This window comes from Bacillus rossius, chromosome 11, assembly GCF_032445375.1.
Source record: "Bacillus rossius redtenbacheri isolate Brsri chromosome 11, Brsri_v3, whole genome shotgun sequence".
NCBI lineage: Eukaryota > Metazoa > Arthropoda > Insecta > Phasmatodea > Bacillidae > Bacillus > Bacillus rossius.
Window position 1 is genome coordinate 26,833,331 of NC_086338.1, and position 27,140 is coordinate 26,860,470.

A 27,140-nucleotide genomic window follows, 5' to 3' on the forward strand; every position below is an offset into this window, starting at 1 on the left:
AGTTTTTTTGGGTTTGAAACGACTATTGCTGAACAAATATTATACAGTTTAAAAGGCTGTTGTTAAAAACAGGAATGAATAAAAACTTTGCATCAAAAAATATGTACACACACAAACCTATTGATGCTAAGAGTTCAGAATATTTATAACTGACATATCAAAATACTTTTGTTATAGCTAACTGCTTGCAGTGTTACAGATTAACAAGCTTTGGAAATTCATGTTGATTTTAATGTTGCAAATTAAAAAAAAAAAAATTATGTTTTATGTGCAGTATAATTTTAAATATGTAGGTATGTGAAACATTTGTTTGGATGGCAAATAAACCATAAAACCAGAAAACAAAAAATATCCAGTAAAAAAAAAACATAGCAAGATTGTAACATCAAGTTTTCACTGATCCATCCAACATAATAAAAACATACTTTCTATGGCATCCAAGTATAACCAGATGATTCCATTCAAAACTTAACACTGGTGTAATGTTCATGTGAAGTTGGCAATGACTTGGCAGCCTGTAGTTGGTTACCTGAGTGAGTGCGGCACGACCAAGGCGCAGCACTTTGTGCATGAGGATAGGGTCGTGGTGCATGGACGATCCCAGGGTCACCAACATGGGCATGGCATGCTCCTTGACATCCTCAAAGGTATTGGCCTGGGGAGGTGCTAGCGAAGAGTTCAGGGGTGGAGCAGGCGTGCCCCTTAGCTCTGGTGCCAGCGTGCACGTCCTGCAAACAACCACCAGCACTCTCACTAGCTAGCCCCTGGAAGCAACCACGAGACAACATCCCTCACAACCAATACTCCCACTAGATAGCATCTATAAGTATCCACAACACAACTCCACTCACTACCAAACACTCCTGCTAGTTAAACCATCGATAACGTGACACCAATCACTACTAACTCTCTTGCTAGCTAGACTGTAGTAGTCTCTAGAAGCATCCACAACACTACACACATCACTACCATTACTCTTACTAGCTAGCCCTAGTAGCATCCTCAGCACAAATCCACTCACTCTCTCCCGATTTTTAGCCCCTAGTAGCAACAACAACAAAACATTAAACACCATCACTCTCACTAGCTAGCCCCTAAAGGCATCCACAACACAATTCCACTCGCTACAAACACTGCCGCTAGTTAGCCCCTAGTAGCATCGACAACAAAACACCACTCACTTTCAGTACTCCTGCTAGCTAAAACCTAGTAGCATATACAACACTACACCACTCAATACCAGCATTCACACTAGCAAGCCACTAGAAGGATCCACAAATCTACACCACTCACTACTAACACTCGTGCTACATTAGCCCCAGTAGCATTGAGAGCAAAAAACAACTTAAAAATAGCTTACTCACTAGCTAGCCTCTAGTAGCAATCACAACACAACTCCACTACCTACCAACACTCCCACTAGTTAATCCACAATAAAACACCATTCACTACGAGTGCTATTAAAAGCTAGCCCCTAGAAGAGTCCAAGCTAGTTAGCTCCTAGTAGCATCAACGACACAACACCACTCACTACCAATACTCCCGCTAGCTTACCCCTAACAATAACTACATCACTCACACCCAGTACTCCCACTAAGTTAGCATCTCAGAGCATCATATGATAATTTTTATATGCAGAATGTTAGCAATTTGTGCGGATTACATAAAGGGTGGCAGGGAATGTCTACAGAAAGGAAAATCTGCACAGATGCTATAAAGGCAATATTTACACTTTATAGAAAGTAAATATTTAATTTCCTTTAATATTTATTGAGTTTAATTATATTTTACTCCTTATGTTTATTTGTACTCTATGATTAACCCAGACTGTAAATTTCTTTCGTTATCGTTTGTCTATGTATTACTAGGGACCCTGAAAAATGGTAAATAAAAACTACCAATAGCGGTGCAAAAAAACTAGTGAAAGCGGTGTAAAAACCCCTGGTAAGAGCGGTATAAAAAAACCAGTAGAAGCGGTGTAAAAAGTCAAAATTTTTAATAAAGCGGTAAATAAAATTTGTTTCACTTAACACGTAGTACATTTATGTAAGGGGGGGGGGGGGGGAGGAGAGAATACAGGAAAAGTGAAAATAACTTAACTGTTAAATTTTAACTTTCATTATGAGATAATATTGAAAACATCTTGCTATTTTAAACACTTGAACATTTACACATTTAAAATTGTAATATTAATATAAACCCTTGTTGGGAAGTTGCAAAATTTGCACATCAATATTTGATTCTTTGCATCAAATACATAAAATCCGTCAGTTGCAAATTGATACAATTTTCGGCATGATTTAAACGCTTGTAACACGTTTAGATATGGCGAATTGCAATTGTATAACTGTTGTTTAAATTACATGCTTCATTCGAGGGCAAAGTACTAGCTAAATTACTGTTTCAGATAAATGTGTGAATATATAAATTCAAGAGTAACACTTAAATCCACTTTTCAATCTAAAAAAATATATGAAAAGTGTGTATTCAACAATAAGCAGCATCAAAACAAACAAGCCCGGAGTTTCTGAGCCAAAGATAAATGTTTCTCCGAACGTCTCAGAGAAGACGAGATAAAGTGTGTAAGTTTTCTTCACAATACATCAAGGACGTCATTTTGTATGGAAGGACGCCATGTTGGTAAAATTATTGTTTTTTTGTTTTTTTTTTTTGTAAATTACCGTAATTCGGTATTGACTTCAGATATATTGTGAATGTTCTAGAAAATTAAGACTTTTTTTCCGTATAAATGGGGTTTGAAAGAAAAAAGTAAAGATTCACAGCGAAAAATTAAAATATTCAACATGGCGTCGCAATGATAAAGTGTTTATGTACTTTCTTTTCTATGGCTTGTTATGGCCGTTAGGAAACCCGTTGGCCAACGAAAGAAAACAAAACAGTTGTGTTATTGTTAGGTTAATAAACGTAATAAACCCGTTTCTTGAACCCGAGGGCGTTAAAATATGAAGTTACTTATATTATCAAATTATAAAGTGAAAAAATGATTTGCCTAGGCGTCGTTCTGTAAAATATTTTCGTGTAGTGTGGAGTTTTATCTTTGACTTGTAAACATATTCTTGCGCAAATCTTAAAAATAGTGATTTTAAATGGACTATTTCGTGCGAAATTTCGTGAAATAGAGGAATTTAGCCCTATTTCGCGCAAAGCGAGAAAAATGGCAAATTTCGTGAAATTTCGCGGAATTTCGCGACGCATAAACGGTTTGTAAGACAATAAAAATAACATAAATTGTTGGTATGTTGACCCTATATGCTTGTATAAAAATTTCGTGAATAAACCATTCGTGAAATAAAAGGGTCCCTATGTATTACTCTATGTTATTTTTTTTATTTTAAATATTGTCAAAGTTAGCATAGTATTTTTTTTGAATTAACTATTAATTTAAAGATGAACATGTCAGAAATGGTCAGTAATTTTACTATCTTTTGTTTTAACAACAAACTAAAGAATTCGTTTACTAGTGACGGAAAAATATTTGTTTAGAACGAATTGATACTTAAGGAAGACACAGCTAAAATGCAACGATTCTGAAATTGATTTATAATTGAATATTTTATAGAAGATTGAAAATGGTCATTAATGCAAATATTAGCTGAGTTTGGAAGAAAATAATAATTTTAATCTACGAAGATTCTACTCAGACATCAAGATTTTAAATAATTCTTTAAGAAGAGAAGTCGTCATAAATCCGTATTCAAGAGATCGCCAAATGACTTTGATATGCTTTGAAAACTACGAAGATTGAATACCGTTTGTAAATACGAAGAAAGAAGAATCCTGTTGAAAATGAAAAGTCACAGTTCGAGCCTGGGAAGGATGAACGTCTCGCAATCCAGCCCAGTCGCAGCCCATAGTCGGAAGGAGGGAGTCGTTTCGGCGTGTATTCCTGCCGCACGATAAGAGGACGGTGGAGCAACCCAACTATCGCAGTCCTTGACGGGTCTAAACCAGGAGTCTCCGAGAACCTACACGTCTCGTGGGTATCCTGCAGCAAGGTTTGGCTCCTTACCCCATCAACCGAAGACTCGCTGAATATAAGTCCCCGAACGAATTACAATTTAAGAAAAACGAACATATTTTCACCGATCAAGACTCTGTAATATTATATTGAATATTTACTGTAAAGAAAACCTATTAACTTGTTCATCTTTAGATTTTTAAATCAAATTCCTGAATCGCGATCCCGATCAAGATAGTATAATTTAGTTTGGATGGAATTTGGTATTGGAATAACGTAATACTATTTTTGTTGACTAGTACTGCAAGAAACATACCCAGTAGTCCACGCTCTACCGTACTGAAGTTAGTTAGAAATAAATAACATCCAATAGTTAACATTTGACATTAAAATAATTCACTCAAGTGAAAAGAATTGTTAGATGTTTGAAAGTGACACTCATATCAAATTCCATCTGGAGTTTAGAATAAGTTAACTAAGTTAAATTTTCTATTAAGTGTTATTTAGGTGCACGTCAAAGTGTATTGTCACCGTCGTCACAAGCACTGCACATAAATATAAACAGTACATCTGTATTTGATTACACTATTTCAAGGTGTAGTCACGATATTAGTATTTAACATACTTTTGAAACACCTTACCTTAACTATCACACACAAGCTTCTTAATACAATTCTTAATACTGAGAGAGTTAGGCTAGAGTAGCAGAAATTATTAAATAAATAAAATAATTTCATTTTTGACACTAGCTGACTCCATAATGCAAACAAAGCCGGGCTCCAAGGAACTGCAACATTGGCTGAGAGGACGCACAATCTCAGCGCAGTTGCATTCACACGCTCCTCGGAAAGCAAGCTGAGCTGAGCTCAGACGAAGTTAGTTAAATGCAGTAGCAACTAGCAGCCTGGTGTGCAACACGGTGGATGATTGGTTGTGGTACATCAACACTGGCTTTCGGCAATTAGTGTGGCAATGACTGTTAGAGAGTATGGCAGCAATTACAGATTTGACAAACAGCAATGACACAGCAAACTTTACGTTTTGAGGTACTTGATACCTCACTTTCTAGTGCTCCTGCGCTTAATTGCTTTTAGTTTTAATTTGGTATCAGCTGATCATTAAATTTGCTCTATTTTAATATTTATTTTTGGTTACATGTGTTACTTTTGTAATTTACATACGTTCGATTTATTTCTAATTTATTTTGAAGACATTATTTGGCAGCCCAGTCCGAAACAAATAGGGATTTCAGTTGTGTAATGTACGCACGAGAGTGGTATTGTTTGTTGTTGCGCAAGGTGGCCCCTAGCAATGCTGGGAGCGCCAAAGCGAGGAACGACTACTGGTGGAAGAGAGTGGCCACTCTGCGATGGGCCGCCGACGAAGGAAGTAGTGGAGCTGGCACGAGGGACCACCATGGCGCAGCTGGGAATAATGAAGCAAGGCGAACGAGTGCCAAGTTGCCTGTCTAGCACGGAGATAGCAAGGACCTACGACCGAGACCACTGCGTCCAGCTGCCAACTACTGCAGAGAGCTTATCGTGCAACGCCAATAAGTACGTTATTTGATCCAGTCCTTACAGGTAACCACGGCCCAGGAATATGCAATAACTGTACTTAACCCCCCCCCAGGAAATTATTGGTAAAGTGTGATGGTTGCCACTTAGTAAAGTGGATTTTGGCAGCCTATTCGACTGTCACAGTGCTTCTTTCATTCAGGTGAGAATGATTGGCGTGTTAACACTGGGAGCAAGACTGGTCAATTGTTTACCATGTTTTCTCGCATAATCGTAGCAAATTTTATTCTAAAATAAAGTTTAAAAAGTAGGGGTGCAACGCTTATGCAAGAAAAAAGTTTGTTATATAACGTTATTTATGAAAACAAAACCCATTCCTGGAAAGTACTTTCATTTAAAAAGTGAAGTTTAAAAGAGCACGCCAAACAATTTAAATTATTAAGTCGTGCAACAAAAACCTTTCTTCAACTTTAAATAGAAAAACCAAAACTGTGACGCAAACGCAAGCCACTTGAATCTGTGGCGTGAACTAACACGTAACTATTGTCGTAGCACACACTTGCCACGAAAGAGTGCGGGCCATCAAATGTAGTTAACTCGGCACTTGACAGAGCGCGCGCGTTGCATGGAATCGGCGAGATATCGATATTCGACTACGTGTGTGTGCTCTATATGGGAATCAACATAACCAAACATGAATGATGCCAACTAGAACTGGCTACAGTTTTATAAGCGGTACACCGCCGCGATGCAGACGAACAATTAAAGGTTATAACGTTTAAAAATGTCTTTAAAAGAAAATATTCACATCAGACAGCTTCGTATTTCCGTTAATTATATAAGTTAAATACACTAGAATCCCGTTATAGCGAGGTGTCACGGTTCCGGGTTTGATCCTCGCTATAACCGTGTCCTCGCTATAACCGAATTGGACAAATTTTGGCCCCCAAAAAATAAAAATTAACCGAAAATAGCATAAAAATTGTGTTTAAACCTGTATAATTGGAAAATAACAGGTAATATTAACGAAATATTAATTTCTGTGAGCAGATGTGTGAATTCTCTTTAAAACGATACCCCATAAGTACGGATGCGATCACCGATTGCGTCAAATAACCAGAATACCCTGCCACGCCACGTAAGTATAGCATCTTGGCCCGCGGCCGACACAGCATTGTCCTGCTATCTATTGCCGACGCGGGCTGTCTGCTGGCGGCCATGTTGGTTCGGGATGTTGTTAACAGGTGGTGCTAGTGTAGCGCGACGATTTAATTCCTTACAAAAAAGCAGGAGTGCGGCTGCGGCAACGCACGTACGCCTCAAATGAAATAGTTGCTGAAAAACTATACTTTTTTCATTTAAAGAAATCTGTCAACTTTTTTAGAAAATAAATTTGGGTTAAACTCAAACCATCACCACCCCTTTCCCGGACAGATACCACAACAACTGACCGAAACAAAAGTTACAAGAAAACTGCCCTAGCGATTCGGAAATAAATACGGTAGTGCCTACTAGAGGTGTAAAAGTAACGAAAAAATGTGTACCCGTATGTATTCGTTACTATAACAATTAGTACTCGTTACTATTGTTACGTTACTCGTTACTTCTGATACCGCATAACATGCTATGTTATGTTACAGCAACGAATCCAGTCGTATTGCGTACGCGGACAGTATGACGTTGCGTAAATAATAACAAATAGAATTTAAACAATTATCAATATTTGATAATTAATAGTTTTTGTTAACCAAGAAACAATTAAATCTCATTAGAGTGGCTTTTTAATATTATCTCTTTTAAAATAACAACCAAAAAAACGTGAAAATACGCGATTATAAAAACAAAAACATACATATTTCTAATTTGTAAATAATACTTTCTTACGTTGTTTCTGTTCCAATCTCAAACTTTGTCTACACACGGCACAGATAACTAACGGAAGTTTGATAAAAGAAAGAAAGGATGGGATTCTATTTTTAAAGCCACGCACTTAGGTGGCGACTGCACGGCTGAAGAATGTGACAGGCGTCAACGGCAAGATGTCTAGTGGCGAGCGAGAGGGGTGGAGATAAAGCAGACAAATAACAAAAGCGCGCTTCAAGCGACCACGCCGTAAATTCCTCAAAAATACCTCGTTATAGCCGTGTTCTCGCTATTACCGTGCTCGCTATAACGAGATTCTACTGTAGTTAATTTCCGAATAAATATTAGATTTCTACTTTAAAATACACCGTCTTATACAGAAAAGATACCTACACAAAGCGCTCGGAATCTAATAGCGAGACCAAAAACATTATGCGACATTTACGCGATAAGTTTTTTATCCAAATTTACCACCCTTAAATAGGGTGCGACGATTATGCAATAAAAGTGGGTACATATTGTTATTTAATCATGGTATTATTTTTTTTTGCACTCAATTGGGCTTAAATAAGGCAGCACTGAAGGTAATGTGGTTCGTGAAAATAAAGTACAATTGCTGGTGTTGCTGTTATGCACAAACATCCTGTACATAGTAATTATTATAGTAATTATCATAGTAATTATTATAGCAATTCTTATAATAATTATTATTATAATTATTATTAAGACCTAATACAAATCAGATCTACTGCTAGCAGGAATGTGCTATTTGCAGACGGTTGAAGCGGGTTGAAGCGGGACGAAGTCGGCGAGCGAGGGATGAGGGGTTACCTGCGATAGACGGGCTCGAGGATGGAGTGCAGCAGTCGGCAGAGGGCGCGAGCCACGGGCGGCTGCGACAGCACGCAGTGCTCCGGCAGCTTCCTGGCCATCTGCTCCGTGTGGCGCCAGTCCCCCACCCGCAGCAGCGCCTCGCACAGACCCAGCTTCTGGTTCTGCACCAGCTGCGAGCACACACAGTCCCGCCCATCACCAGCACTGCACCGCAATGCCACGTGCAGAGTCTTGCCTCAAAACAATATTTAATTTCTGTAATATACTGCGTCCTCTCTGGTAATTAAAATGGTAATTAAATTTAATATCCTTTGAAAAATCATGTCTATGTTGAACATTATTGGATGATTCTATATAAAAAATTTTTGAAACACTACAATCATTCCATTTCTCAGGTACTTGGTTTATATATATACTTGTTCCATTTATAGATTATTTCATGAATAATAATAGGAACATGGCGCCCATTTTTATTAATTGTGACTCCAAATATTAGCTATCACTCTCAGATAACATAAATTCAACATCACACTTTGTAAGTAATTTATGTATTGATTTAATCGAGGTGGTCGTAGTGAAGGAGTAACACAAAAGTAAAGTAAAAAGAGTAAGAAGAAAAAGTTATATTTACAGAAGTGGCCACTACAACGTGGTGCTGTACACGCCTCAGCAGCAGAAGCGAGAGAGGATGCAATATATCACAGTCCCCTGGCTACACTAACTGTTCAATAAACACGGCAGGAAACTAAATAACACACTCAACTCCCAACATTCTGGAGTGAGGAAGCCTAGAATTATACCAACTTTCACACCTACGCTATGTAACAGGCATCAATTAAGACTTCTCCGTGAGTCAGCAGTTCCAATCTTTTTTTGCAGACTTGACTTGTTTCTCTTCCTGGTAGAGGCTATAACACTAGTGTTCTTAATAATCTCCCTAAAAACAACTGCATCAAAAAGAACATATAATGTATTCTGCTGTACAAATAAAACATTTTAACAACTCGTGATTCTCGCCAGACTTAATCGTGCATGAATTTTTAGTTTGTTAATTTCACAACGTATCCAGCTGCCCAAGGATAAATGTTCACTGAACCCTGCAGAAATGTTTCGCCTCATCTTGAACAGAGGAGTAAAAGATTACAGAGTGGGTTTGTCTTCTAACGCCTGTGTGCTCTGTGTGAAAGATGTCGACAATTTATTTTTTTCCATCTTTGGGACATCAAGTCAGCCCTCGTTTTGTCAGCTAGGGAAGAAATAATTGCCGGAGTTGTCACAAGATAAACATGGCCACAGCAGTTGCTACACTAGGATGGTGGGGCAGGCGAACATTCAGTTTTATCTATGAGAAAAAACAAGATGACAGTTCTAATGAATTTTTAATGGCTTGAGTGGTTCTCTTTCCGGTAAAAACTACGGTTAGCCAAAACCACAGATGATGCCCAAAACAACGGCGTTAAATTCAGCTTATAATGTAATCTGCTTGAAGAACAAATTATTTAAATCTTCAAAGTTTATTAATTTTCTGGAAGGTAAAGTCAAAGAAAATTAGTCTTTGAATCAACTTAAACTTTCTGAAGCTTTTTACACCCCTATTTTTCTCAAGTCAAAAAAATTATGATTCAATACAGACTACCAAAAATCTTTCATACCCTTAAAAACTGCCTAAAGTAAGTTAATGCAATAGCAAAACAGTGGGTGCAATGCTGATAAATAGATTATAATGAATTCTTACAAAGTATGTATAATTCAACTATTTATAGAAGTTCTCAAAAGCTGTCATGTTTAATTGTTGACAATCTTAATCTTGATGTTGAAGGATCTAGGCCTACGTGATAATTGCTTGCTTAGAACTTTTCTGTGAGACAGTCCTTCCTACTGAAAAATACCTTTTCTTGGCTCCAAAGGCACAATAAGCCCAGTCCCCACCACATTATACTGCCGTAGTTTTAGCACCCACTTTACAGAATAAGTTTAATCTTTTCTCTACTCAGGAAAATAAACTAAAACAGCCCTGTTGAAAAAACTGTGGAAAAATTTGCCAACTCTCAATTAAGTCGACTTAAATTTCAGTCCATCAACCAATCCCTGTCATAATTCTCTGCCAATCACGACCTTGAATACATCCCAGGGGACATGAATCTGGGAAAGAAGTGGGCTACTTACATTTTCCTTTACACCCTCCTTCTCTTCCCCCGCCTCGTCCTTCTCCTTGTCCTTGGTCGAGATCACATTCATCTTCCTCACGTAGTCTTTTGCTTCCTTCACCTCCTTCTCCCACTCTTTGATAATGACTTTGTCATCCGGTGTAAGCTGTGGAAACAATCACAACATATTTAATCTGGCACCATTAAATAGGCACCATTAAATACTCAGAGAGCAAAGACTTGTATCTTAGCTTAAATACAACGGAATCATCCTTGGTTGTCTCAGAAAGCAAAGAAATCTGATTGTGGCGAATCCACAGTGATTGCCTAGCAGAAAATAAGTTTTTTGTGACTAGCTGCAAGAAAATGTAAGATGTTATTATTAAAATGTTAATTTTTACCAAAAGTCACAGCGTGGTGCACTGCAATGAGCCTTTTAACAGCTTTAACAATTTTGTAATTTTAAGCATTTTTGTATTATGTTGTACTTCACTATCGTTAAAAAATTTGCCCTCGTCACTTTGGCTGTCCACTTTTGTTTGATAATAGAGTAATATAATTTGTTGTAAAGCTTCCTATAAAATCTATTCAAACTTCTGAAACTTGAAATTTTTTTTTCAAATAATATAATCCGCACTAATTGAAGTTTTACAATGCTTTGCCTACATTTGTTAATGTACGTAAGTAACAAATTCCATTTACCAAGCCACAATAAACCCATTACAGAAAGTTTACTAGACAAAACTAACTTACAAACCTAATCTCACCAATAATCTTTCATTTTAGTTACTATCAGCCTCATTTTTCAAAATTTGCTACTTTATATTTTGATCTAGAAAATTTATTTGAACCATAAAATACCCAAAAATCCAAACAATTTTACGGAAAATTTAATTTTTTTAAATCCTGCATTTGCTAATTAGTAATTAAATGAACTCATACTAACTAATTTAAACCCTAGTTATTCATGCATTTATGTTGTTAACAGCAGCCTAGGTAAACTGTATTTTAGTTCAGAAATATTATAAAAACAATTTTTTATAATTTCATATCAAACTGAAACCATTATTTACATTCTGGATATGAGTCGCAACGTATGTTTTGTGATAAGATTCTTACAGCAAGTAAGCTGCTATTATGTCGCATGGTGTTAGATAGATTGTAACTATCATCTACATGCCATTTATACTCTGGCATTCACTTCTCTAAATGGCCATCACAATTATGCGTCAGTGATTTCTGGTGTTATTGTCCATGGTTGACAATTATTTATTTTTTCATACTACTGTACGTTGTTTCAAATTTTTAAATGTTACAAAGATATGTTTTCAATTGTTTACGCAATTTTTCTGCTACTGTTTAGCAAGACAGTTGTGATAAAACTTGAATATTTGTTGCATATTTAAAATATTGATTATTGTTAATTTTTTTAATTAATAAGTTCCGTTAAAACATAAAAAATGGGTATTTATATTACACAAATGACTTAACCACAACAGTGAACATCGGTATAGGATAAACTCAAGAGGTATTTTATGTTAAATATTCGTAAGCAAACGAATGTTCGTTATTTTGAAGTCTTAGTATTCGAGGTTGAAATAAATAAAAAATAAATAAAACTATTCAGATTTATATCCGAAAATTCAAATATTCACACAGGCCTACTAGAAAGTCGTCCAAATACTGTAAGTCATAACTAGTGATGGGATTTTCGATACTTCGATACCTCGATACTTCGATACTTGACGGTATCGCAAAGTATCTAGTATCAAAACTGTAAGTTCGATACATTTTTTTGATACCGGAATGCTTGTTCATTTGTATTGAATTAAGTTTTGAGTCGCCATCGTACAAAATACAACTACAGTAGAACCTCGATGATACGTTCCCATTTCATACATTTTCCCGTGTCATACGCAGATTAATTTTGGTCCCGCCGAAAGTACTACTATATTTACAATGGTTTACTTTCCCGGAATATACACTTATAAAATCATTAATTTCCCGTTTCATACATTTTTACGAAGCGGAAAAGTTCACAAATTTTTTTGTTAGATATATTCCTCCTGATAAATTACGTTTTAATTAATGCTTTTATTTTGAAAAAAATTCATTGTTTACCTTTGCAAATGTAAGAAAATAACTTTATCGCACCATAGATATGGATAGTATCAGGAAGACTGTGCACTTCGCTAGTAGCATCTATGGCCAGCACCAAGCGAGACTAGTGGCGCAAACTAGCAATGATTATGAAAATGGTGCACACGCTTTACCAAGGCACGGATCTCATATTTTGTGTATTCATTAATCTTTGAACTGAATATACCCGTTTGTTATTGTTTTCTTACAATCGGATTGTTTTGTATATTACGTTTCTCAAGTTAAAATTTTATTGAAAATTGTTCTGTTGCATAAAGTTGTTTGTAAAATAAAACAAACAAGCAAAAATTTCTGATTTTCTATTTACAATAGCCTAATTTTTTTATTTCTAAGTTAGGCTTGGTGACTTCCCCCTCCCCCCTCCCCCTTCCAAGAAAGGACTTCAAACATTTTGTAAGGCCAATGTTTCTCATGTCAGCTTTACTTGATTATGGACTGTATTTTACATTTCTGGTGGTTTTATTATATGTATATATAATGCTGAATTCATATCTTTCATTAATATAATGCAATTATTTACACATTATGTATTTAAGTTTAATATGACATAATGCTGGTATGATAGATTTAATTTATATAGTTTAAAACTAATTTATGTTATTTGTAATAATTGTTACTTAATGGGAAAATATTTTTCCCTGGAGTATTGAAAGTATCGAAGTATCGAAAGTATCTAAGTATCGAACAGAAAAAACAATACAGAATCGAGTATCAAAAGTGTGGTATCCTCTAACTGACGCAAAGTTTCCTTCTGACGAGGTTAGTTTTTGAACGATTCTACAGCTGCCATTATTCGGCAAAGTTGTTCAATGAATATCAAAAGCTGGGTCATTTGTGTTTACTACGATCAAACATTCAATTTTTTCTTCACTTGCCTAGCAAAGAGGCACAGCAAAAGAACGAGGCGTATCCAAACGGAATAGATGATGACAAAGGAGCTCAACCCTACCAATAAACGGTAGCAAAGGAAGGAAACTCCGTTCACTTGTCACTGGAACTGTAGACTGTAAAGATCACAGCAGAGGACCGCAGACACGCACCCAGCCGTAGATGTCATCGAGGGCGATGATGTCGTGCTGCAGCATGAGCGCGGTGACGGAGAAGAGTGAGGCGGGCGTGGTCTCGTCAGCAGAGCTCTGGTAGAAGCAGAACTTGAAGCCCAGCACCTCGCACAGGATCTTGGGGTCGGGCATGTACGACTGCAGCAGCGGGATGAAGAACTGGTGCTGGTCCAGGCGGTACTCGAAAGACTCCAGGATTATGTCCAGCACCCGGTTGGGATCCAGGTTGAAGCACCCTGCACACAAAATAAATAAATAAATAATACTCTTCAGTCTTCACGCTTCTTGGCTCCTCTCCTATGGATTTCCCACCTACTTATCGCAAACTTGGAGGCCTGCCAGCGCAAGGCCAAGGGTGTTTCTGAGAATCTCAGTCCGGACCGCATCAGGAATCCTGAGCTCCTTCCGGGCGTGGTCGACAAGCCACAATCATGTTGGGCTAAGACGACCATTGTTGCTAGCACATACAGAACCCACTTGAAAACATGGATCATACATTCAAAGCCACGAAAGGTGATTCTGATCAGTCTCATTTTTTTTTAAAAAATTCCATTAAGTCAGATAGAGTAAAAAATAATGTAATTCGATAAACCTAGACGAATCTGTGAAAACTGTATCAGGAATCATCAATACGTACAAAATTAAAACAAGATTTGATTGGACACATCATTACCAAAGAGGTTATAATAATGTCCAAATTTATTATTTAATGCACACCTAAACCAAAAAGCAGGAACTGCACCCACGCCCTAGGTATTAGTTTATTTGCATATAAAGCCAAGTCCATAAGTAATTTTATATAATTATCTTTGTTAAGTGATGAAGTAATCTTATCATAACAAAAAGAAGTTCCATTCTTTGGCCAAAAAAAAAAAAAAAAAAACACTTGTGTCTTACGAGATAGCACCCAATACGTCTGTTTTTCTGTACTTTCTCGTTACGCATCTCAATGTTTAGCCGATACTGACTGCTCACTGCAAATTCAATATGTATTTTCCATACCGTTGGAGTTCTTTCAAACACACAATGTGTATATGGGATTTATTGTGTCAATTTATTTAAATCTCATAAATCAGAAAGAAGTCCCAGTTGGATTTTCTTTTTGAAAAAAGTATGTAAGCAAAGCCAACAAAAAAGTTTTTTTCAATTTCTTGTAGGCACATAACCAGGGTATATCTTTGTAACGTGTGAATGAAAATAAAGAGTTAAGGCCTTCCATTGAGGATTATTTATTTCATTTTGTTCTAAACCGAGCACTGAAGGTAATGTCTTTTGGTTTTTCTATAATACAGTTACAATTACTGATTCACAAGTCCCTGAGTCCAATGACACAGCATTATCTGAAAAACTAGGTTCAGAAACCTCACTACTTGCTATTATTCTGGTACGGGAAACATTCTTCACAGCAGCGTACCGACCGCGACATAGCCCAGTACTACACAGGCAGTGCTCGTACTTAAAAGAAAAAAATTACGGATTTATCAAACAACACTGTTCACTATAGCAAAAACAAACATTAACATTTAAGACCATTATAAAAAACACACATATATCATTAAATTACCCACATTAAAACATATGTAAAATGTTCTCTATTTTTAGATTCAAGGCACCGTTTTTGCACAACTCGACGTTGCAGGCGAAGCAGCTTCCAGGACAACGACAGCACACAAGTCTAGTTCGTAGTTTCTTTTCCTTTACCTAGACTGAGACACCAGTCCGGCCATGCATGTGCATGGGCTTAGCAGGCAGCAACTTCCAGTGCCTTGTAGAGTTAGAGTGACAAGCATCTACACTGCAAAGTGCATTTTTCTTGTTAAGAATACATTTTGAAACTAATATAAACGTTAAAAAAATTTTATTTTTGTGCATTGACTATGGGAAGGGAAACACCACTTCAACAGATTTCATGAACACTTCACCTCTATTTGAACCAGCAGTCACAGGAAGTAACACCTGTGAACTTGAGTCAGTGACATTATTCACTCAATACACTTAACCATAAACCTGTAATATTGTTCCCACTTTGTTAAAATTACTCTTTCAATTGACATTTTCACTTTCATTTGTACAGTGATGTATGGTCACTTAATATGAACTTCTAGTGAGTGCTCAGGATGCAAGCAATCAGGCTTGCTGATTGTGTTGCTAGTGAGATGAAAAGACGCAGGTCGTAGTGAATGATTATGAGGGAAACCAGGTAGCAATGGTGCGTGGGGAGTTCTGTCACTGGATAGGCAACGTCTCGACTACAGCCTCAGCTGTAGGCTGCTGGGACCACCACTTGCAATGTTCAAAGTTCAGAGCCACTCCACTTCTGCATGTTCATCATTAGTGCTATAGCATTGCAAAAAATAAACATTTCTACATTAAAACAACACTGAAACTAAATTGCCATAAACCAACATTGCGTGTGATGCCTATCCTTAAAAAGTACTCACCAATCAGTGACTTGATGATTTCCAAAATGTTCTGGACTGTGACATTGTCTGATATTTCTTGGTTAAGCTCAGTAATTAACTTGGCATAACCTTCACTCTCCTCGCGAAACAGGTTGAACTTCCGTTGCTTGTAGCTGAGAACACAAGTGCACATGACACTGTCAGAAAATTCAGGCAATCTTGGAGTGCTCAAGGTAACTAAAGCAATAATGCTTTGAAGTTTAACTTGTTGCAATTCTACTACTCCAATAAAACTACACACAAGCTGGCAAAGAATGTAAGGATAAAATTAGTTTTTCTTTTATTTCATATATTTACCAAGCATGGGTAGTAATCAATAGAAAATCTTGAAAAGAAAGTTTTCCCTAACATCACCAACAACTCAAGGAGTTATGATTGGCTTTGCAACTGTGCTATCTTAGCTCCAAAGAATGATGACATCAATTGAATCAATATTAAAAGTCAATTGAAAATTAATTCCTGGTATAGTTACACAGTACAAATCCATTGATACAGTTATAGAAGAGGATCAAGATGTTAATTGCATATCCAGTCAAATTTCTCAATTCACTGGAGCCACCTAAAATCCCACGACACTAACTGGTGTTAAAAATTGGCTCATCAATACTGCTCCTTCTGAATCTAAAAACACGAAAGTTATGCAACGGAACAAGACACTCTGTGAAAAAACTAATGCCAAATGCGATTGAAACAATAATTAACGAAAAACGTAAATGAGAAGATGTGCTGATTCCGCACATTCCAGTGATTCCTACTGGTTTGCCCTTACGTCCAAAAGTCTGTAATTTCCTGTGAGTTTTACGTTTGCTATGACAATAGACAAAGCTCTAGGGCAATCACTGTGTGTTGCCGGATTAAATTTAACAAATCCATGTTTTATGCATGATCAATCCATGTTTTACGCATGATCAACTATATGTTGCTTGCTCCAGAGTAGGATCTACAAAAACTCTATGCATCTATACACCAAATCAGAAAACTAAAAATATTGTTTATCAACTTGCATTACGGTAAATGTTAGTATTAGTTTAAATTATTTTTAATTAGTTCAATTACATAACAAATAGAATAGTCTAAAATTATTGTTCATTCGAGTGAATTATTGTTTAAAAATGTTTATAATTTATACCAATAAATATAATGAAATCTTATCACTATAAGATATATTTCAAAATTTTTCATAATGATTTATAGATTCTAGGTAAAATACCAACCATTTATTTTTATATATGAAAAATAAAATAAATATGTACACAGGCAGGACAATGTCTGCTGGGTTCTGCTAGTACATTATACATTATATCAAATATATAAACTTAAATATTTGAACATAACTTGTGATATTTAATAAATGTGAACGGGAGCAAACAAGTGGTACAGCAAATGCACCTTAACCAAGATGGCATCACTAAATTATAAAGAGTACTCACTAAAGTTTAGTCTTCACTTTGATGAACTTGGTGTAAAAGCCTTTATTCTTCAATGTTCCACAGTCCTGCAGAGTGTCAATCTCTAGTCGTTCTTTAAGCAGCTTTTCCGACAAAAACTGTGAAACCAAAAGATACGAACTTGCAATACTTAAAATGACCAACACAGAATTAATTTCTGAGCACAATTGTCATTAAAATGTCTTCTAGAAATGAATACAAAGTCAAACACAGCCTGTGCACGAGTATTAATAATTGTAAAAAAAAGTGCTCACCTTTTCACATTCCTTGGCGATGAAACAAAACCTGGACCGATCATCCGAGTGCCCCTCTGAACTCGATGTTTCTGCGTCAATCACGCTGAAAATGTCTAATATCAGCGATGGCATTTCGCTGTGAAGAACCTGTGGAATAAACAGTCAAGACAATAGTTGTCACGGAACAAGTGCATATGCAGCCAGCCCAGCTACGTGTGTGTACAGGCTCACGATGAAACTCACAGCCAGGTCTCCCAGCGCGGCGATGGTCACGTCCCTCCGCAGCGGGCCCTTGATGCCGTGCCAGATGAGCTCGTAGATCACCCGCGACAGCACTGCCAACACGGCAAACACAACTGTTGTAACATCACCACGGCAGGCACAGCTTCCACTCCAGCAACGCCACTGCCATTTGGCAGTTCTCTCCGTAGCCCAGGAAATAAAGGGAAACAACTGGAGAATTTTGGGAAAATTCAAGAAAAACTGAATATTTGTTAGTTATTAGAACACTATCAGAGATGTGTTGAACACTGGGTTGCTGCTTGTCTTATTTTTAACTCTTTTAGTACCTAGTTTTCTTTACAAAATGATCTAAAAGAAAGGTACTATTCAAAGATTCAATAACATGAATGGTTTAGACTTAATTTTAGGAAATTAAATACATTGGTTTATGTATTTTTGAATTTGTAATTTTGAATATTTATGTATTTTTATTTTGATAGTTTTCGATGTGTAGTTTTAAGGCAAGAAGGAATTCAGGATTATTGTTCCATTAAAAGATTTAGTATTTTTCAAATGTTTTACAGTGATACCCAAATTGTTATCCTTAAGATTGATTACTCTGGCGGTGAAGGAGGGGCAAACCCACCTGTATGAATTCAGCACTGCTTGAAAAGAATATTTTATTTTGAGAGTAATTTTGTTAAGGCTGAATTATACTCAAGTCAGGTTTACGCTCCCAAAAGCCCCCACCCCTCTGCTCTGTGATTTCCCTCTTCCCCTTACACTCAAGTATTGCATCTTTTTGTAGCTGTAATTCCACAATTTCAACTTATGCAGATGAGATAAATATTTTTTTGTATCTTGTTTATTATTAAATTATATGAAATTAAATTCTTTCTTCACTTTTGATAATGCTAATTTTTTTGCCACAATGTAAACGAATCATCAGTGAAAATTAATGGCAATGTGTCTGCATTGTTAATATTTTTATATATAAATATGTAAGGTACATAATAAATTTCAGATAAAAATTCTTATTCGCGGTAAAATCTTAAAATGTTATAATAGTTCTTTCTTTTATTCCAGGACCAAAGACTCCCCCCAGCCAAGTGGCATGGGAGAGACTAACAAGCATAAATTGTAAATGTAAAGTTTTTGAATAAAAAATGTTAGTTTATTATATTCATACAAAAAACTTATTCTCCTTTTCACTTATTGTTTGTAACATTCCAGTTACACTTAATCATAGTAAAATAGACAAATTGATAATATGCTTATTAGCAGTCATTGCCGGCATGTTAGCATGAGCATAAATAATTCTCTTATTAGTGTGTATGCAATATATTGTGTAGATAAATACTTAATATGTATTAAATAATCCCTAATAAAATAACCTTGCATACTTGAACCAACTAAATATTAAAAAATAATTCACACATTCCAAATAAAACCTTTTCTGTGCTTGTCTCAGTTTTGTTATTGCTGAACTTATTTATTGCAGTGATAGCAATATATTCTATTTATTTCAGACTGAGCAGAATGTATCATTTGAGCTGTACTAACTTGATAACATAATAAACTAATTAAATTTTTTGTATGCTTTTTGCTGCTAGGACCTACTAGATGCTGTAATTGTTAAAAATAATTTAAGACCATTATTGAAGTTAGTTTAACTCATAAAAATGAACATCATGAGAAATTAAAAGTAAGAAACTTCACTTTTTAAGAGCTGTTATTCATAGAAAAATGCCTGTTGAATGTAGGAAACGTATACACCAAACATTAACATTAGAAATGAGGAAAACCTTTTTATGTTAATGAGATAAAAATAATGAGTGAAGTGGAAGAGTCTAGCAAGGGTTTTAAACGTATATTGGCTTGATTTCAGCTGAATCATTCATGTTACATTTTATTATAAAAATCAGTCCAGTGATTCAAGACAAAATATAAACCTAACATTATTTACACGTGTCCCTGAGCATTCGCAACACTCAGTCTCACACACAATGTCACTTATTTCATTTTCTCTCATTGCTATTATTCAAGGGCTTTACATTGATATTAATCACAACTCACTAGAATTTTTTTTTTGTTTTATCTCAAATCCTCGCAACACATGTTCAATACATAAACATTATCTAATAGCGGTAAAAAGTCACATTAAGTGTTCACGATCGTCATCACATGCATGGCATTTTACAGGACAAAAATGTCGGTAAATAGCTAGGGAGATACTGTATCATCTAAAAAATCCAAGAGAGGTATTAGAATAAATTTACAAGAAAAACCCATGACACGAAAATGAAATAACCACTCCTGCATGCTGGAATGAGCCTCAAGCAGGCTGCACTGCTAACAGCGCCTCGGGTCTATGTCTGATGGTTTGCAAAACCTCCCTCGCCAACCAAACATTTATATCTTCAGCTCAGGACTGCAATCTTAACCGACACTCACTAGCATGTACTGCTAAACCAAAAGTGACTCAATCAGTTGGCCAATTCACTTGAACAGTCTGTGGGATTGACCGAGGAAAGATCACATAGCTTTTCCACTGAAATCCCTGTCGGTGCATCTTGTACTGGAAACTTGATCGTGGCGAAGCAATTATCACTGGAGGACACGGTACCTCAAGAGACATTATCTGAGACTTTGGATTCTCCAAGTCAGTCAAAAGCTTTGACAACCATTGTCACAGAGCATTATAAAAAGGGGCAGCTACATAGTTGATACGGATGTGTGTCACTTAGAAGTTTGCGGTCTGTGTGAACTCACCAGAATTGAGCCCGACGGAGGTGGTACCCTCCTTCAGTGCCTGCTTGCATATCTTGAGTCTGTGGGCAAGAATAGGGCACGTTACTGCCACAGTATTAGCACTCTCACAGTGTTGCCACTCGCAGGCAGCACCGTGTGCATCTTACGAACCACTACCCTTGCATGCTACACAGGGCGATACAAGCTATTACATCCATGCACAAGACATTAATTTACTAGCAAAAAAACATTCTAGTGCTATCATATGTTTTTTTGTTTGATTTGGGGTGGATGTTAAAAATTATCTACTGATAGGAATTAAGTGTGGGAACGAAACAAAATCATTTTTTCAGCATCTTGAATTAATACTAATATTTTTTATGATGTATTGTTTAGCTACGAGATTTTTTTTTTCCTTTAAGCAATTTTATTTTTTTCTGTTAGCTTTAGCATTATAGTATATTTGTGGTGTATTGTCTAAAGGTTGTTATATTACAGAACCTATATACATGGTTAGATTACCACGAACTTAACCAAAATTTCCGTTCTGTTTACTATAACCTAAACTGCAATAACCTATCCAACGTGGAAAAACCTCAAATCAAATAGAAAAAAAATTTTTAAGGATTTTCTCCGAGGCAAAAAGGATTTCATGGGTCTAGTGATCATAGCTACAGCATAAGGTGAAGTTAGACTCTGTCTGCTACATTAAAAATTATGTAAAATCATTAAATAAACATACAACAAATTATGAAAAAATATAAAAAAACACATAAAACCAATAAGAATTATTTTATTTATTACAATCTTAAAAGGACATATTTCTAACCAGTTGGTAATCTTGTTTTGTTGATTTTAGAACATGAATAACAATAGTACGTTATTCTTTGAGAATCTGTTGTTTGGTGATTGCTATACAATCATAAACAAACCAACCTAATCACTTCCTGCAAATAGCTCAGCATTACCTCCAGATGCCAATTAAAATAATTTTGTTTATCTCACTTAGTTCCAATCCGTAGCTACTTTCAAAATTACCCAAATATTAAAAAAAATGTAAACAGCATATTGACGTCATCACTCGACCCGCCACCCATCTGCGCTTGTGACTTCAGCTTCACAGAGTATTGTTGTGTTAGTGGTTATTATTATTGTTGAGTTAATGTTTTTAATAATTAATAATAAGAATTAAGTGTATTTTTGAGTAAAGTGTAGTTTAAATTTAGTTATAATAGTTTTGTAAGTAACTTTAATCAAGCCGAAGGCCATTAAGGTGAAGGGACAGTTGAAATAAATGTAATTTATAGTAACTGAAACTCATTAAAAAAATTTTTTATATTAAGTTAAAAATGAGACAGGGACCTTAATTTAAATGTTTTGTAAGTTTTAAATGGTAAGTTGTTTGTAGTAAGTTAATTTTGGAAAAAGATTTAAAAGTGCAGGTATACTTAGCATCGACAGGTTTAGATTAAGGACGACAGAGACCGTTGGAGACAAGCGGCCAGGACGGCAGACACCTTTCATGCGTCGTGAGACTTTCATAATATTTGCTGAAACTTTAGGCAGTTGCAATTAGACTTTAAAAACATGTAAACCAGACACTGTGATTTTTGTTGTCTACCATTACTCTCATGTAAATGTAAATATACAAATGTTGTGTACAGAAATGATGGGCAGCATGCTCGTTCCTTGATATGCAACTGTTTCTTCTAGCATCGCACAGGACCCCGTTTATTAAAATGGCTGCTGTAATGTTCCCTTACTGGGATTCAGTTTGGACACGTTCTGTAATATGGGTCACAAGTTAGGTTACGGCTGTGCCCCAACATGACAGAGCTTGATCGCAACTTACCCGAACATCTTGGAATACTGCCCTTAATGAGCAATATTAGCCAAGGTGTCAGGCAGCCATGAACTCAACTCATGGATTTTGGGTTAGGTTTTTATGATAAAACTTAGATAATAAAAACAGGGTGTTTCAATACTAATATAACTAAAATTTTATAATAAAAATTACCTAATATGTTTCATTACAATTTATAAAGTACATGTGCAACCACTTGGTTTTTTCCTTCAATATTAATATAAATAAAATTTTATTTTAAAAATTAAAATGTATTATAATTTAAATAATGTAAATTACAGATGCACACAAAAGTGCAAAACACAGGCCGATTTCAACTTACTAGAAATTTTTACACTCATTATATTTCATTTAGAAAAGATAGACAAACAAACAGAAAGTTTTCAACAAGTTTATTGTTTAAAAAACCATTTTCAGGAAACCCACAAAGTGCAGACTTTTTGAAAACAAACATAAGTAATGTAAAAACCCAGCTTTTGTTGAAATATTCCACATGGGTTGGGTTTTTTTGAAGAAAAGAAAACAGCCTGGATTTTTGCCAACCCTGGTGAAACATTTCTGAAAAACTGAATAATATTTATAGCTCACATAATATTAAAAATAATACTGCACCCCTAAAAAAGTTATTTTAACTCCTAATAATTACTACTACCAAAAACATTTTAGGTTACACCAATCATTGGCTCAAAGAGCGAAAAAAAACTGGGGCTGGACAAAAACCTTCTACACTCCATTAATAGTGTTTATAGTACCAAATTCATTCAAAGTCATTGTAAACCTTATAAAAATTATTCAAAACTTTTGTTTGAAACAAAGATACAACCAGGACTCAATACAGGACATGACCTTAAAAAAAGTTTCAATAGTGCCCAATATCAAAATATTTAACTTATACCGATTTATGGATATTTACAAAGTGATCAATATTAAGTTTCTCTGGAGTTCCAAGAATTAATAAGGAAAAAAAAAATTTTTTTAAGACCAGATGAGTACTTTAATGTATGCATATTTACTTATAAGCAGTATTATTTCAAATAATGAGTTTCTGTAAGTCTGGTACTTTTGCCAAGTCTAGAGAATGTCAGTATTGACTGGATTTGAGAAAAGTCTTCCCATGTGGAGGGTCAGTCTTTGAAATAATGGTATACATTGATAACTTAATTCACTGATGTTGATTCCAAATATATCTAGACCTACTTGGAAAGCTATTATGAACAATGAGAATAATACTGGACCTAGGTTCAAGGTCCTGGCCCACTGACACGACCGGATACACAAAGCTTTACTGTTGGTTGATGCAGACACTGCCGCACGCGACGAGGCGGTTGCATGCAGCTGGTAGCGTCAGATGCGTCAGTCTGGGTCAAAACCATTCCCGAATGTGCATTCAACTTGCTGGTTTTCATCTGACCCAGTTGAACCAAACATTTTAGCAATGACTGTCTGGATAGTAGCACATTGTTGATAGCTATGTTGATAAACCTTACAAGAATTTTTCCACATGTCTTGACTGACTACCTACTAGGTTAATCAATTTACATTGAGATTGAACTATTATTTGGAGCTCTTATTTCCCAACATTATCAGAGGTTTCATCATTGGGATTGTGTAACAAAGTGCCTGCCGTTTATCCTCAACACCATCCGTTACCTGGTACTTCATTTTTTACTCTCAACATCTGCTCCACTTTCAATATTTCAAGCTATGTTCCATATAACTTGGCTAAGTCTGTTTTCAAATAGACAGGGTTTTTTAATGACAATACGTTAGAGCCACAGGCAAGACTGTTTTTAACCCTAATTGGTTTTCCATTTGAAATGAATATTCCTTTTTTTTTTATGTTTAAAAAACAGCCCCAGTCTATATTTCGAAGAATCTCTGAACAACCACAGCTAATATCAAGAAAACTATTAGGCAGTGACAACAATGCGGGCAATCTCTCGTGGAAAACAGTCTCGGCTACGCTATGAACACACTATATGGCTGCAGCCACATCACTACTTAATTTAACCTATAAACGGTAGTTCTCAGAATCTAGTAGGAATTTTCAAATACATTTTCAGGGTAGATAGAGGAACATCTGTAGTGTCCCAAAACACACCGTTAGGAATTTTATCTTTTTTTTTTTTTTTTTTTTTACAGAACAGCCTCAACTGTTACGATTTACTAACCATTCACATGATTAAACAGTTCTTAAATGGAGCTCACCTAACCATCAGTCTAAAGTGTTTTTGCAGTATATTAAATGTAGCTAACACAACATAACACAAATTTATTTTCAAAAGGAGTACAACATAGAGGTTAACACTATTTAATAAACTACCTAAAGAAATTATATTACTACAAAATTTTAATGAATTCAAAAAAGTTGTTAGAGAATACATCAAAGGAAAAAATATTTATATAGCTGGTGAAATAAACTCTTTGTAATGACTATGTAAATAATATGTAATTTGCTATATAATTAATAGGACACCCTATAAATGATTCAGAGTATATTAAATGATAAATATAGTATATTAAATTATTTTAATAACTACTTTTTGAATATATCGGACGAATTAAAAAAAATTAATATAAATTCTTATCAACATTTTCTTTCTAAACTTACTAGAAATGTAAATTGTTTCCACATGTGTCCAGTTACTGAAAGAGAAGTTATTAAAACTATTTCATCCCTTAGTAATAAAAAGTCAACTGACTTTTTCAATCTTTCTTCTTTTTTGATAAAAAAATGTGCAAAACAAATCTCTAAACCACTGACTCATATTATTAATACTTCTATTAGGGAAGGTATTTTCCCTGATAGGATGAAAATTACAAAACTAATTCCTGTACACAAGAAAGGGACTTTTACATCTGCTGATAACTATAGGCCTATAAGTTTACTTCCTATCTTCTCAAAAATTTATGAAAAAATCATTCATGTTAAATTAATTAATTTTCTAGAAAATAATAACATTCTTAGACCTGAGCAATTTGGATTTCAAAAAGGCAAATCTACTACTTTGGCTATGTACCACTTTGTTAAAACTATTCTGAATAGCTTGGATTCTGGCCGCCATGTACTTGGAGTTTTCTGTGACCTTTCTAAGGCTTTTGATCTAGTTAATCATGAAATACTTCTAAATAAATTAGATTTTTACGGTATAAGAGAAAAAGAATTGAAGTTGTTTCAGTCATATTTACATATGCGAAAACAAAGAGTATTTTTAAAAAGTAATAATGATATAAATTATTCCGACTGGGGTTATATAAAAAAAGGTGTACCCCAGGGAAGTGTTTTGGGTCCTCTATTGTTCTTATTATATGTTAATGATTTACCCAATCAAATTACAAATGGAAACCTCATATCATTTGCTGATGATACTAATTTAATTGTATCAACTGATACATTATTTGAACTTAAGACTAAAACAGAACAACAATTTAAAATCATGTGTGACTGATATTAATTAACATTAATAAAACCGGATTTATGTATTTTCAAAATAGGATTAGGCCTAATTATGACATTGATCAGAAAAGTATTCTAGAACAAATATTGAATCAAAAAACAAATATGACTGATACAACCAAATTTCTAGGTTTAATAGTAGACAAAAGTCTTAAATGGAAAGAACATATTGAACAAACAGTTAAAAAATTAAGCAAATCATGTTATGCACTCAGAATTTTAAGCAATACATTAGATAAGGAATCCTTACGTACTGCTTATTTTGCTTTATTTCACTCTTACATGACTTACGGAATTGAAATATGGGGAAATAGTAGTTTCAGTGAGAACATTTTTAGATTACAAAAAAGAGCTATTCGAATTATTTGTAATAAGAAACCAAATTCCTCCTGTAAACCATATTTTCGAGAACTAAATATTTTACCATATTACTCCGAATATGTTTATCGTTTACTGTTATTTACAAAAGAAAATGTGGAAAATTTTAAAGAAACTCATTTTATCGATTACTATGAAACTAGGTATCAATATAAACTCAAACCTAAGTGTTTTAAAACTACGTTATATGCAAAGGGAGTTCAACATAAAGGTATTACGCTTTTTAATAAGTTGCCTAAAAAATTATTACTTCTAAACAATCACAATGAATTTAAGAAAGAACTTAGAAATTTTATAATTAAAAAAAAATTTTATTCAATATCAGATATCAATGATTTTTAACATGTTATTATTATGTAATACAGGCCTTTTGATATATTTATAATACAGGAAACTTTATTCATTGATTTTAATCTGTGATTGTAATTTGTAATGAGTGTTGAAAAAGGAATTTATGTATATATTGTAAATATGCATACTTATATTAATTTGACTAAGCCCATATCCCCAAGTGTATTATGAAACACAGGCCTTTTGATACATATATAATATGGGAAATTTTATTCTTTAATTTTAATTTGTGACTGTAATTTGTTATAAGTATTGAAAAAGGAATGTATGTATATATAGTAAATATGTATACTTATATTAATTTGACTAAGCCCATATCCCCAAGTGTAATGCTTGTAAGGGGATCTAGTGGTGGATTTTTATAAATAAAAATAAATAAATAATAAATAAATAATAAATAATGTACTGTT

General features: G+C 34.9%; 1 protein-coding gene across 2 annotated transcripts in view; it reads right to left on the minus strand.

The window, feature by feature from the left end:
• Positions 1-27,140, minus strand: part of LOC134536715 (THO complex subunit 2) — a 188,786-nt gene that overhangs the window by 160,799 nt on the left and 847 nt on the right. For both annotated transcript variants that reach the window (XM_063376592.1, XM_063376591.1), the window contains exons 2-10: positions 20,702-20,760; positions 17,951-18,042; positions 17,726-17,854; positions 17,454-17,569; positions 16,003-16,136; positions 13,541-13,797; positions 10,360-10,506; positions 8,191-8,363; positions 530-728 (exon numbers count right to left, since the gene is read on the minus strand). In XM_063376592.1, the coding sequence (XP_063232662.1) occupies positions 530-728; positions 8,191-8,363; positions 10,360-10,506; positions 13,541-13,797; positions 16,003-16,136; positions 17,454-17,569; positions 17,726-17,854; positions 17,951-18,042; positions 20,702-20,760 (1,306 nt within the window). The remainder of the gene's footprint in view (positions 1-529; positions 729-8,190; positions 8,364-10,359; positions 10,507-13,540; positions 13,798-16,002; positions 16,137-17,453; positions 17,570-17,725; positions 17,855-17,950; positions 18,043-20,701; positions 20,761-27,140) is intronic.